Genomic DNA, 15,085 nt, shown 5'->3' with positions numbered 1-15,085 from the left:
CTTGTAAATATTTTCAATATTTGTAGTATAATGTGGTCTGGTATGGCCAGAATGGTGTAGTATTGTATAATATAATAGTATGATGTACCGTGGGATTGTGCTGTATATTTTGGTATAGTAGAGTATACTTTATTTGGTTTTCTTCCAACTGTAGAAGCTTCCACCCATTCACTTCTATATAAAGAACAATAAGTTGCATCAGTGTGTCTAATCCTCTTAGCTGAGAATTATTGTGTAGTAGTTAGATTGCCCCATTTGCCAGCGGGTGATGCTTAACCTGCGTGATGTTTCACACTTTCTCTAGGAAGGACTGACTATCTGTTGTTTCATAGGAAATCAAACTCTGAGTATAAAGAGCAGGGCTTACCAAGTTCCGCATCAGTGTCTGGTCCTGTTTGCGTTATTTACTTTCTGTCTCTGCTTTGTGGCTACTAGCTGAATACTAAGAGCCTGTTTAACATGAACGTTTTGCTTTTTTCGTTGTGTTGTCTGCTGAAATCCCCTGTCCTGGCAGGTGGTGTCTGCTCTCAATGGGCTGGGTGCAATCTCTATGACATTCTCTGGGGCTGAACACTGGCGTGTGTTTATTTGTTCTGGCGGATTGAGGTATCTGTTTGCATATTTTTTCTCAGTCCCACTGGTCATGTCCATTTAAAAAGGGAACTGCATGTTCGAATATATAAACTGTCCGTCTCACACTTTCACACATAACATAAAATTGAAATTCCCTATTTGTCATTCCCTCACAGGTCCTCCTTACATGTTAGCTCCTTGCTAACATTTTGGGCTTGCTTATGTGTGTTGTGTTGTGTTGTTTTGTGTGTGTATATATTCAGACCCAAATATATATGTGTAAATGATGTCCATATATTTTATATACTGTATACAGCATTTTTTCAGGTATATATACACCAATCAGGCATAACATTATGACATTATGAGGTGAATTGAATTACACTGATTATCTCTTCATCACGGCACCTGTTAGTGGGTGGGATATATTAGGCAGCAAGTGAACATTTTGTCCTCAAAGTTGATGTGTTAGATGCAGGGAAAATGGGCAAGCGTAAGGATTTGAGCGAGTTTGACAAGGGCCAAATTGTGATGGCTAGACAACTGGGTCAGAGCATCTCCAAAACTTCAGCTCTTGCGGGGTATCCCCGGTCTGCAGTGGTCAGTATCTATCAAAAGTTTTCCAAGGAAGGAACAGTGGTAAACCGGTGACAGGGTCATGGGCGGCCATGGCTCATTGATGCACTTGGGGAGCAAAGGCTGGCTCGTGTGGTCTGATCAAACAGACGAGCTACTATAGCTCAAATTGCTCAAGATGTTAAGGCTGGTTCTGATTCAAAGGTGTCAGAATACACAGTGCATCACAGTTTGTTGCATATGGGGCTGTATAGCCGCACACCAGTCAGGGTGCCCATGCTGACCCTTGTCCACTGCCAAAAGCGCCAACAGTGGGCATGTGAACATCAGAAATGTGATTTGGCTGTGCACCGTCATCTCACATTCATGGCAGGCCAGGCTGTCGTGTGCGTGCCGTCAGATTTATATTCCCAGTTCACATGGTGTATCTAGTTGAGGCAAACACTATGGGTAAATCGACTGTACAGTAACTTTAAAGCAACACAGAAATGTGGTGGTTAAGGGCCACTGTGTCATGCCAATGTGCTGATTCGTCCCATCTTCTTCTATAGCTAGCAGAGTTTTTTGTCATGCTAATGTACTGATTCGTCCCATCTTCTATAGAAACAATCTCTTTCCAAAGCAAATAACACTTGTTAGCCATTTCAAGGTAAGGATTACACAATATTAGTGCATCAAAATTAACTGTATGTTAAACAATACTAGTAATTATTGTGTGTGCGTGCGTGCGTGCGTGCGTGCGTGCGTGTGTGTGTATGAAAGTTAAGTGTCGCTGGTGTCATATTTGTGCAAAGGAGAACTTGGAGAACATCATACCGGATCATCTTTAGGTTAGGATTAGGTATAAATCAACGGACAGGGAGAACAGCTCCAGTAATAAATGGTTTTGGCACAGGTTTTGAGAGGTTAGGGTTAGGGCTAGGGTTAGGAAACAGCTAAGACTAATCTAAACACGATCTAAACAGTCTATGAAATTGTGAACTTGAAATATAAATCTGAAGACACGCACATATAGCGCTTTTCTTAGAAGGCTATGTTGGATTGACTTCGTTTAACGACGATCAAAACAGACTAGCTGACAGCCTGCCATGAACGTGAGCTATATAACCAATCGGAGGAGGAGAGCCCTTCTAGCCAATCATAGATGAAAAAGGCGGTACCTTCCCCTACCATCCTGGGAAAAAAAATATCGCGGCCTGGCCTGATGAATCACGTTTTCTTTTACATCACGTGGATGGCTGGGTGCGTGTGCATCACTGGCCTGGGGAACACATGGCACCAGGACGCACAATCAGAGAGAATTGCGGCGGAGGCAACGTGATGCTTTCCGCAATGTTCTGCCTGTAAACTTTGGGTCCTGCCATCCATGTAGATAATTTGATCCATGTAGATTAATTTGACAAGTACCTCCTACAGTGGCCTCTTTCAGCAGGATAACGTTCCCTTCCACAAAAAATGGTTCAGGAATGTTTTGAGGAGAACAACAACAAGTTTGAGGTTCAAATTCCCAAGATTTCAATCCAATCGAGCATCTGTGGGATGTGCTGAACAAACAGGTCCGATCAGTGGAGGCCCCACTTCGCAACTTACAGGACTTAAAGGATCTGCTGGTAACATCTTGGTGCCAGATACCACAGCACACCTTCAGGGGTCTAGTGGAGTCCATGCCTCGATGGGTCAGGGCTGTTTTGGCAGCAAAACGGGGACCAACACAATATTATGTTATGCCTGATTGGTGTGTTCAGTTCAATTCACATTTATTTGTATAGCGCTTTTCACAATACATTTCGTTTCGAAGCAGCTTTAGAGAAAAAAATCATGTTTCTACATAACAATTTAGAGTAATCTGTTATCAGAGGTGACTGTGTCAAAGTAATGTCCACAAATGTACAGTTCTAAGATAATACAAGTCATGTAGTTAGTTAATATCATTTATTCATTTAGCAGAAACTATGATCTCATTAAAGCAATTATTACAAGGTGTGATCATAATGATTACAATCAGGGTTTGAAATTAACACCCGCCAACCCGCCAAATGTGGGTGAAAATCAACTGTGGCGAGTAACGCATATCAACACACTAAAGCCAGTTTGGCGGCTTATGATTAATAAATGATGTTTTATAACTTTGCCTGGCATCACTAACTTTGCATGGCATCACTATAGAGTCCTTCCGCTAAAAGGAGCAGTAAAAAAATTCTAACACATTGTTTTTTTTATGACGTTACGCACACCGGCAGCACCTAAGACTCCGGCTGTTCAAAATCATGCACCAACACGCCACTCACATAGTTTTCCATTAAAATACGATGGTTTAGGATGAATATATGTATGTAATAAGTTCACCCTATAGGAGATTGTGTATTTGTGCATTTTTCAGTAACATAATTGTTTTTGTGGCATGAATAAATATGCTTCTCTTTCCATTCGCGCTGTTTTTTTTTTTCAAATACCTTAATTCAAACTCATTAACGCCACTTTGTTCATTCTTAAAGTGCACTTTTGCCTGTATTGTTATTAGATTCACTGTTTTGGACTGCCGCCTTGAACTTGAAAATGCGAGTAGGCCTACAGAATGACATGACCGGGGTGTGAGCCTGCCTGTGAGATATTAGCAGCGGGACGCTTCCCGTCTGCTCTGTGACCGGTTAACCCTAGGCCAGAGTTCTAGGAGACAATCAAGAGGCCACTTTCTCCAACCAGTTCTCATAAATGCTGCATATCCAAGACGTTGGGGCAAAAAGCATCCTAGCGTCTTTTTTGCTACATGCAGGTAAACTATATAAGAGAACAATTATAAGAGAAGTCACAGAAAATGTTTTTATTTCCATTTTATTTTATTTAAATGGTATCCACAAATGGGGGTTGAATGTTGTAAAGCTGAACGCAATACAATGATTCAGAATCAGATTTAATACAAAATATATTTAAATCTAAGCTGTGTATAATCTGGTTTATTTCTGATATTTTTGTTTTGGCTATTAGAAGTTCTGAATAACTGGTAACTTAAGAATTTTGCTAATTAGCCAAATTGGCTATATATGTATAGACACACACACATACAATTTAGAGTGATCTGTTATCAGAGGTGACTGTGTCAAAGTAATGTCCAAAAATGTGCAGTTCAAAGATAATACAAGTCATGCAGTTAGTTAATAGCATCTATTCATTTAGCAGAAACTATGATCTCATTAAAGCAATTATTACAAGGTGTGATCATAATGATTACAATCAGGGTTTGAAGAAAATCTAACTTGGCAGGTAACATATATCAACACACTTAAGCCAATTTAAGCAGGTTATGATTAATAAATTATTTTCACTTTGCCTGGCATCACTATCAGAGTCCTTCCGCTAAAAGGAGCCTCAACTATTAGCAAAACAACTAGGATCACACTCTGAGAGAAACGCAGTTAATATTTTTGTTTTGGCAAATTTTATTAGGAATCAAATTGTTTGAATGATCCCACAGATTCAAACAAATCAGCACATTGTTATGGATCATACAGTTCTAAGGGTACAGGAAACATCGCCTTTTCCGAATAAACATGCTTCCTATAGTTGCTGAGATTGAACAGTACTCTGCCCTGTTTTAGAATAATAATAAAAGGATTTATATTCAATTCAAATGTATTTGTATAGTGCTTTTCACGATACATATCGTTTGTATACATACATACATATATATATATATATATATATATATATATATATATATATATATATATATATATATATATATATATATATATATATATATATATATATATATATATATATATATATATATATATATATATATATATATATATATATATATATATATATATATATATATATACATATATATAATGTGTGTGTGTGTGAGTGAGAGAGAACGGTAAAATAGGACAATTTGTGCTTGTAATTTCAAAGTGAAGGCTTAGAATAGACCCTATACTTAAAAGCGCTCCTTTTTGGACAACCAACCAATCACAGTCTTCAAAAGACTGTGTCATGCGTAGCAACGGGGTCAGCCCCGCCTCTTCACTAAGATAAAAGTTTTTGTATTTTCCTTGCTCAGAGTTGCTCTCAGATCGGTCCCGAATAGCTCTGATGCTAAGACTCCTACGTAAAAGTTTTTAAGCTAAATTAGGAGTTTTCTGAGAGGACTCTTAGAATCTTTATGAATATGGGCCCAGGTGTATTAGCAATTCCTAAAAAAAGTGTTTGCAGGTGAGTTGAACCGTTCAGACTGTACGGTAGTGTGTTTTAAAAATCTGCTCATCAGCCATACAGGGAGTCTGAGCAGCAATGAGGTCCACAAGTCTGTCATGTCTGGCAGTATATAGTCCTTTAAGTGATGAACAACTGTTCATGATATGGGCCACTGACTCCAAGTGTTGAGGGGGGTCATGCAGCATGCAGAGGGGTGAATGGGTGGAGGGAAACCACGGTGATAAGTTGTATTTTGTAGGAAGAACCTGCAGACGTGCTTTTACACAGAAAGTGAGGATCTCCTTACTGATGGTGACATTGATGTAGATGGTGTGTGATACAGAGTGGCACACACACACACATTTAGGTATTCTTAGGTTTTGGCTAGACAAAAAAAAAAACTTTTACATATCTGTAAAACATCAATAGAAAAGAATGGGAAATGTCCTATATTTAAAGCTTGGCTTGAAAATGCAATTTTTTTTATGATTTCTCCATTAGGATGATGGGTAACTTTGAGTATTTCAAGGCATTTCACACAGTTATTTGATACAACTGTCAAGATGTATCCTATACTGATATATTCACTAACAAGTAAATAAAATGTACCTATAGTGCTATGTACTGGCAGAGTTTATGCTTTTTAAAATGATGCTATCGTTTTCCATTTGTTTTTAAAGACACCCTTTGTTGGCTGTGTGGGTGCACTGGTGCCTGAGTGTGTCTTGCCAGTTGGTGCTCATTTCACAGTAAATATTACCATGGGATCTCATGGCGTAAAGGGGCTCAAATGCTAGTTCACGTGGCAAACCCAAGCTGTTCTGCTTTGCAGCCTTCCCTTCATCCCTGCCTTATCCTCTATCTCCTGAGGGAACATTTGGAGCAGATGGCAGACTTTGCTTTAGAGTTGTGGAGTATGCAGGAGATGATCACCAGCATGCTTTTTGCCCATGTGTGTGCACATCTGAACAGGAAGCTATGGGCTTACACCACATACGAACAGTGCATGGAGAAGAGGGGTCAGCACTCGCCTGCTGGTGTGTTGTCAAGCTCGAAAAGAACCTGTAACAGGTCAGAGCAGGGGCAAATCAGAGGATAACCACTCGTTGTGAGCTCACCGCCTCAATAACTAGGGGTCAAAGAGCAGCAGCGTACACATGATATTCTGGACACGTACCCTTCCAGTGAACAGGGCTCTTATTGCTGGAAATGCCATCAAACGACTAGAAGTTTGATTTAAAGGCATGGTTCACCCAAAAATGTATTATTTAAACCCATGTCACTTCCTTTCTTCTGTGGAAAACAAAAGAGATGTTAGAAAGGTTTCAAACCTTTGCTTGGTGTAGGAATGTGGGCCGTTTTAATATTTGTACTTTAACACCTTAATTTGCCGAAAATGGGAATGCCATTTTGAACATCCAATAATGGGATATGTGGTATGTAGGTCAGCGGTCATTCATGCTTTCTGCCCTCTGGGTCACAGGTGTCATCAGGACAGCTTTGCCGAACATGGACAGAGAAACTAGAGAGATGTACTCCGTCATCATCCAAGCCAAAGACATGGCCGGCTCAGTTGGTGGTCTGTCCGGATCTACCACAGTCAACATCTCACTGACCGACGTCAATGACAATCCACCACGATTCCCTCAAAGTAGGAGTCTCTGCTTCACTCAATCTCTTTCACCATTGAAAAAAAGTCAGGATTTTAGACACAGCCCTTCTACAGAGACCATCTAATCCCTAAATCCCTTTGAATGTAACGTGAATTTATCCCAAATGGCTGCATTCGTTTGAGCTTTATATTGTGAAAATAAACAACTTTTATTGAGCTTGCTCAGGTTTATCCCATATAAACCCTGCAAATTAGCTGAGTGCAAGCAACACTTTTTAACATGTGCATCAAAAGCTTTCAAATGTTTAATAAAATCACATCTGTTGTGTTTGTTCTCCACTTCAGAGAACTATCAGCTTTATGTGCCAGAATCTGCTGAGGTAGGGAAAGCAGTTGGTAAAATCAAAGCGAACGATGAAGACCTTGGTGTCAATGCTGAGATGGCATACAGAATTACCAATGAAGAAGGAGCTGCCATGTTTTCCATCTCTACAGACAGTGACAAGAGAGAAGGAATCATCTCCCTCAGAAAGGTCTGAACTAGATGTTCACACAGAACCGATGCTTCAGATTTGGGTTCTACAGCCATATAAATTTATGTCTGCTCATTCAGCCGTGCCCTGTCTTTTCCCATGCTGGCCAAAATGTCATTTCTGCTTCTCCCTTGATCTCATTACTGATGTTCTTTCTAGCCTCTGGACTACGAGAAGAAGAAGGCGTACTCTTTGAACATTGAAGGTGTCAACACCCATCTGGACCCACGTTTTTCTTACCTGGGCCCTTTTAAAGACACCACCACGCTCAAGCTCATCATCGGGGATGTTGATGAGGCTCCAGTGTTTACTATGGACTACTATATCATGGACGTGTATGAAAACGCTCCGGCTGGGACAGAGGTTGGCATGGTTACTGCTCAAGACCCAGACAGCACTAGAAGCAAAGTCAGGTGAGTTTTTAGAGCGACTAATGCTGGTATATATGGCCTTGAGGTATATTCCCTTTCCTGTCATATTTCTACTAACTGTTGATTACAACTAAATATATTATATTATATATATATAAGGTCTGTCGATTAAATTGATTAGTTGATTGATGATGAATATGATGCAGGACAACAACTCTGCGTGATGGAGATATCTAAAATTCAAGATATCTAGATAAGTTTTTGTCTCATTTACATCATATGATATAGTTCTGTTTTTCTGTTCTGAATAGCACAAGTGCAAATGCGATACTGATCTTATACAACAATAAATACAAAGTTAATATTCTGTTATTTTAGACACAATATTGTCTGTTTTGCTCAATTTTGCCAATGAAAATATAAAGACAAAGCAGAGCTGTTCATCTCCGAGCAACACACAGCGGCATTTCATTGAATTCGCGTTTTGATTTTGAACGAATGGGGTGAACCAGTAATTCAATTTACTTAATTCCTGAATCAATCGGCTGTTTGAACAAATCGTATGAATGACTCAATGACTTACTCATTAAGATATTTACCTAGCCTGGTCTTACCAGACTCTCGTACATTTCATTTGAACAGAGAGTCTGACAAGCGTTTACTTCCTTGAAGGCCGGTACTCTGTTGAAGTTTAAAACTATTGGATCTGCCAAGAGCCACTCTGGATCTGTCATAACCAATCGCTAACGCTTGGTCGTGACGTAATTCATGCGCCGTTCGCCTTTATTTCTCACATGGAAGTCCGTAAAAATAAATGTGCACCACCTCAATGATAAAACATTGTGCATTCGGATTGTGATTTATTCAAGGTGGAGGGGAGAGTTTTGTGATCGGGAATGTGCTGCTCACGTGGTCCATAACATGTTTGTATACTTTAAATAAAATATAATATGCTTGGTATGATAAGAATAAATGCTGCCGCAAATAACGGCCCAATTCAAATGTTTACGTGCTTTTCTTCCTTTTATTTTTTGAGCGGTAATGAAATATATTGCTCTTGAAAATACTTGCCAGCATTTAAAGAAATAGAAGTCTAGAAATGCATCCAAATTACAGCGAAGCGCAAACGCATGGTGCTCTGCAGTGGTCAAAAAGGAAATAAACAGTGCATTTTGAAGTGATATATTCTTGAAAACTCAGAGATGTGGATTCGGAGAGCAATTAAATTGCCACACGACTTTGGTGTTTGTCAAAAACAGTAGGTTATTCGGCCGGGGATTTTTACGCGGGTGGTGGGAGATGGACGGCAATAAAATCACTGACTAGCCCCTGTAAATGATGACCTTCCGACCCCACGAGACAATTACCGTCCGAATGGGGCTTTAGCCAACTCCTTCAGCACTAATGGAGCGAGCTGGAAAATCTAACTTTTTCCCGAACCCCATGGGGATGAGGGCCACAACATCATGGCCACCAACAAAATTCAGCAAAGATTGTTCTTGCTCCGGCTTTAACTTCTGGATATTCGGCAGCGGCGCCACAACGGAATGAATGGCTTCGCTCGCATCATTCTTCCATAATGACCAACGCAATCTACCCATTAGCGTCTTTTTTTGGGGCAATAAATAATGGCGCAAACACCAGTAAATTGAGGAGCGCAAATCTTTGTAAATCACTTTGCGTGATTTATTTAAATACTCTCCTCACATGAGTTTTACGCCTGAAAGGGAAACTCCTACAAATACATATGCAATAAGGTCAGCCGCAAAAATAACCCTGTACACGCCTTTTCAGCGCTGATTTATCACTGCGTGTCTTTAGTAAATCCTGACAGTTTTTTAACGGCAAAATAGGGTTTGCGTCGGCACAAGTTGTTAGTAATTATGGTCCTTGTTTTCTTACTTGGAGTATATTTTCATTAAAAAAACAAGATAAAATTTAAACATAATATAAATACAATAATATTTCAATATTTACATTAAAGATATAGTTCAACCAAAATTGGTCCAAAATTGTATGTGTAATAAGTTCTATGTTGAATCAAATAAAATATTTATTTCTGAAGCTACTTTTTGTAATGTCTATTTGATGCTTTACACAATAATGACTTTAAATGTTCATTTGGGGGTAAATTCTCAGCCAAATTCGATGTACGATTAATTAGTAATTAAGTGATTAATGAATTGCCACATCATGAAAACTTTTAATCGCTTGACAGCCATATTTACTATATTAAAACATAATGGGTTAGTTTCAGAAACTAGCTGTAGCGTAAAGGAGGATCATATCAAAATGTATTGATATAAATTTATGCCTTGCGCTGTATCAGAAGTTGCAGTAGCTAAATGGGTAAATTTCTTTTTTTTCCCCAGCAAGATAATGTTCACTTGACAACTAAATGCATTTATAAAAGCTATCTACTAATTCTGCTTTTTTAAACGCAAGGACACCATTTTTTTTCAGCATTAAAATGGCTATTTATACTCTTTATAAATGAATCTGAAACTTGAATAATATTTTTTTAGTTTAACTTTCCTGTATTGCAATTTTAGGTATTCCATTGACCAAAATGCCGAAGGTGATGCACTTTTCAGAATTGATGTTGACAGTGGACTCGTTACAACCACCAGGAATCTAGACCGAGAAGAAGTAGCCTGGCACAACATCACAGTGATGGCTTCAGAGATTGGTATGTACTGCTCTCAAGCCAGAATCCTTTCTGTATTCATTGATTTTTTTTTTTTATGTTGGTTTCGGAGGAAAACACATGGAACCATTTTACCAATGATATCTTCATTTTGAATCAAGCATTCTTGAAGTTTGGACAGGGAACATCTTGTCCAAGAGGGAATCATAGGCCCTGAAGTCTGAATCATCGATACTGACCAAAACAAATGTCTCCTTGAAGAAGTGTTGCCTTGTGGGATTGATGCTGAGGTTGCTGCTAGCATACTGGTGTGGTTTTGAAGGTGGACAGGGTCAATCAATTCTTCTTCTCTTTTTCCTATTTGTTTGTTTCTCCTTTTTTTAAAGATGCTTATCTAAGCAATTATCTTTCCTCTACACTTTTCTTCACAGTGGTGTTCAGCTAATAAGCTGAACCTGCCCTCTGTTAACGCTTGCCGATAGTGGACTGATAATGTTCTAGGCCACTATATCTCAGTTCCATCATACTGAATGACGTTTTTCGCACAACTCCAAAATGGGTGTAATGTTTCCCACACCAATTTTACATTCTCGCCACGCTCCAGTGAATCCCACGAGAGAAGCATGAATCATTTATATCTCACTGTAAGGTTTTCAACATGGTAAATGTAAAAAAATATATAATGTTAAATCATGAAAACTTCAGGCTTTTCAGGATTTATTGTTCACATTTAGCCTCTTGTGTAAAGGACAGTAGAGGCTTGACAGGAAGCAATTACATGTTGAAAATCTTAATGATTCTTCTCAAAAAAGATTATGGTGCCATTTTCACCCCAACAAAATGTTTTGCTTTAATTAAAAAATGTGGTAACACTTTACAATAAGGTTCAATTTGTTAATATCAGTTAACATCAACTAACAATGAAAAATACTTTTGCATTTATAGTTGATGCTAAGTGTAACATTTACTAATAGGCCTAAATTATTCAAATAAAAAAGTTGTATCTGTTAATATTATTTTAATAAACCTGAGCCAACATTAACCAACAATGATTTGTTTAATTAACTGACATCATCAAAAATAAATAATGTAACAAATTGATTATTTTTGCCATGTGAGTCATGTGAAATGAAATATGAGATGTGATGTGTGCTGTAATTTTATCAAATTAAGCCAGAAATGTTAAAATATGATTTAATTGTTCATATTTGTTAATACATATAAATGGGAAATTAGCTGTTGCAAAACAAAGGAGTCAGTCATTTTGTTCAATAAATGTTTAAAATGTCAATTCCATGATAGAATATTATTAAACACAATACTAAGCAATTAAAATCTTACACTGGGGTGAAACGACAGTTCATCTGTGATGCATGTACTGTTGGACATTGTTGTTGGACAAATACACTAAGTAAGACTGTTAAAAGTCTACACAGTTAAAGAAACCCCCCAAAATGGTCACAATATATTGTAAATAAAACATGGTGTTCATTAGCAAATATAGCTGATTCAAGCTTCACGCCAGTTTGTTCTGATATGGCATGAATTCAATCATGTGAAATCCCTCATACATCATTCATTCGTTGTTGTTTTGCCGGTTATTTTATAATTGTCCTGATGGAAAATATCCATGATTGAATATTTGTCATATTTTTTTTTCTCCAGACAATCCAAATCTGGTGAGCTATGTACCAGTCACAGTCCAGGTCTTGGATGTCAATGACAATGCCCCCTATATTGCCACAGACAGCGCTCTGGTTGTGTGTGAAGGCTCCAAGGCAGGCCAGGTTAGTTATCGCCTCTCAGTCCTTTTCTCTGTGTGGCCCTATCATTCTTTTTCGACCTGTCAGCTCCCATCTGAGACCGTTTTTCCTATCTGCACCTTTCTCCTGTCGTTTTCTCCTGCCCTGTTATTTTCTCAAACCTTGTTTTTTTCCTGCTTTAATTCTGTCTTTCAGTTCTCCCATATGTATGAACCCACACATTCCCATGTACACAAATGCTAGGGACACATGCATAAATGAGAAACACATACGCTTCCTTTATGATATGTCTGACACCATCAAGGATGGATTTATCTGTGGCTCGACAGACTTCGGAGGCTCTTAAACCTATAAATAATTCAGCATGTACCAATGTATTCACCGGCAGATAGGAGTCCGCATCAAGCGCACTAAGAATTGCTCACAGGAAATGTTAATCATTGCACGTTAAAATCTAGGCCCATGTGCAGCAATGCACAGCAGTGCAGCGGCATAGCTGTTATAGCTTTACCCTTGAATGAGATTACGATTTAAGCGGTTTGACACACACAATTCACACACAGTGGGTGACTAAGCGGGGGGGGGGGGGGGGGGGGTTGTTTGGTGATTTAAATATCACTCTCTGGACATTTGTTTCTGCTGCGCTGGTGGTAAACCATAGAAGGTATTAGAAGGGTAAATTATGAAAATTCTGTCATCATTTATTCACCCTCATGTCATTCCAAACCCATAATAAGATATTCTTAATGAAACTTTAGAGGTTTCTGCCTCTCCTTTGAAAGTCCAGGTAACCAAATCGTCGAAGACCCAAAAAGCTCATAAAAGTGTTATAAAATGAATCCATATAAATAGAGCGATTTAATTCAAGTCTAAAGGTATGGTCAAATTATTCTGCCTGAAAGAAAGTGTGTGATTAATGTACATAGTTGTGTTTTCATTTTGGAGGCTTGCTTAATTAAAGTTTGCTTTTAAAGCACCATGGTGCTTTTTTATATTGTGCTTCTTTCATAACCTGTCTTTTATAAGGCAGAGGTCCATTCATAAGTGTAGATATGGGCTCTCATTAATTATGACTTTTGGTCTGCTCGGCTCAAATCGTTCCATCTAACATCTAAATAAAATCCTCCTCCCAATTACTGAAATTCGTGATTGTAACTTTGTGAGATAATCAGGGAATGCTGTCATGCTGTGGCCCTTGATTAAGTGTTTCCACAGAGATAAGGCAGAACCACATTGCTTGTATGGCATCGACTCACTGGAAGCTCTTTCCTTTTGATCTGGACTGCACTGATCCACAACAGTGCGCTGCATGAAACCATGCACTGTAATTAGGGAAGAAAGCTGTAATGCAGTGACACTGGTGGGTTTCACACTCTTGCTTGGTCCGAACCCAAGTTCTACTTAGCACTATTGAAAGCATGAGAAAGTGTGTTAAAAAAATGTCTTGAAACTCAGTATGTTTTACATTATATGCCATGACTTCACAGCTAAAAGTGTATTGAATTTATAGATTTAAGTTTGTGGTCTGTAGAATTTTTGGTCACGCATTAGATTAGGGTTCAATTCTCACTATCATTTAACTATTAACTATAACTTTTGCCTCAGTAAACTCCTAATTAAGGCTTATTAATAGTTAGTAAGGTATTTAAGTTGGCTAGGGATTGGTTAGGATTAAAGGTGGGGTGAGTGTTATTTCAAAACTGCTTTATAAAGGTGTCTCGGGCCGTGGACCAAAACAAACTTGTAGCCAATCAGTAGTAAGGGGCGTGTCTACGAATGATGGTGAGAAGAGAGCACTGCACGTCACTATTTAAAAGACACGACACAGGACTGACATTAGCCGAGCTATGACAGAAAGAGAGAGATGGCAGATAAAAAACACATGTGGAAAATGTCAATGGAACAAAAGAAGGCTTACGATCAGGCAAGAAGTATCAGCTTTCCAGTGCTGGAGAGAACTCAAGGACCGCTAAGGCCTGCAATCAGAGGTTGCTTTATAATAATAATAATAATAATGCATTTTATTTAATGGCGCCTTTCATAACACCCAAGGTCACCTCACAAGCAAAAATACAGATCACTGCACAAGACAATACACACAACGAACACTCCGCGTATACAGATAAAGTGCAGTCAAGACTCAATAAAACATATTATAAAAAAGCCTGTATAAAAAGGTATGTCTTAAGACGCGTCCCTATTGCGAACATCAAGAGGAAGGGAGTTCCATAGGTGGGGGGCAGCATAACTAAAAGATCTGGCACCCATGGTTGTTAGTCGAATGCGAGGTACCACAAGAGAAATTGAAGATGAAGATCTGAGAGCATGTGAAGGAGTGTGAAGTTGAGTTAAGGTATTGGGGTGCAAGATTATGAAGTGCCGTGTAAGTAAGTAGCAAGATCTTAAATTCAACTCGATACTTTACTGGGAGCCAGTGCAATTCCCGAAGAACTGGAGAAATGTGCTCAGTAGAAGGTGATCTAGAAAGAACACGTGCTGCAGAATTTTGAACCAACTGAAGCTTATGTAGCAATTTAGAGGGAACACCTGTGAGAAGAGCATTGCAATAGTCTATACGTGAATTGACTAATGCATGAATAAGAACTGCGGTATTGTTGGTTGAGAGGAAGGGATGGAGACGGTTAATGTTACGCAAGTTGAAGTATGAAGTCAAAGGAAGAGTTTCAAAGGATAGTGTGCTATCCATGATAACACCCAAACGTTTAACCTGTGAGGAAGGATAGGTTGCATTATTGTCAATGTAAAAAGAAATCTCGCATTGTAAGTAACAGAGTAACATTGGTTTTGTTTTG

The 15,085-nt window shown here is 38.7% G+C and overlaps 1 protein-coding gene across 2 annotated transcripts in view; it reads left to right on the top strand.

Annotated features, from left to right (window-relative positions):
* Positions 1 to 15,085, top strand: part of LOC307128085 (cadherin-18-like) — a 68,657-nt gene that overhangs the window by 41,969 nt on the left and 11,603 nt on the right. For both annotated transcript variants that reach the window (XM_079819672.1, XM_079819673.1), the window contains 5 exons: positions 6,830 to 6,997; positions 7,304 to 7,491; positions 7,651 to 7,904; positions 10,415 to 10,551; positions 12,175 to 12,296. In XM_079819672.1, the coding sequence (XP_079675798.1) occupies positions 6,830 to 6,997; positions 7,304 to 7,491; positions 7,651 to 7,904; positions 10,415 to 10,551; positions 12,175 to 12,296 (869 nt within the window). The remainder of the gene's footprint in view (positions 1 to 6,829; positions 6,998 to 7,303; positions 7,492 to 7,650; positions 7,905 to 10,414; positions 10,552 to 12,174; positions 12,297 to 15,085) is intronic.

This window comes from Gobio gobio (genome assembly GCF_949357685.1).
Source record: "Gobio gobio genome assembly, chromosome: 6".
NCBI classification, from domain to species: Eukaryota; Metazoa; Chordata; class Actinopteri; order Cypriniformes; family Gobionidae; genus Gobio; species Gobio gobio.
Note: the sequence above shows the minus strand (reverse complement) of the source record. Positions and strands in the feature narration are given on the sequence as shown.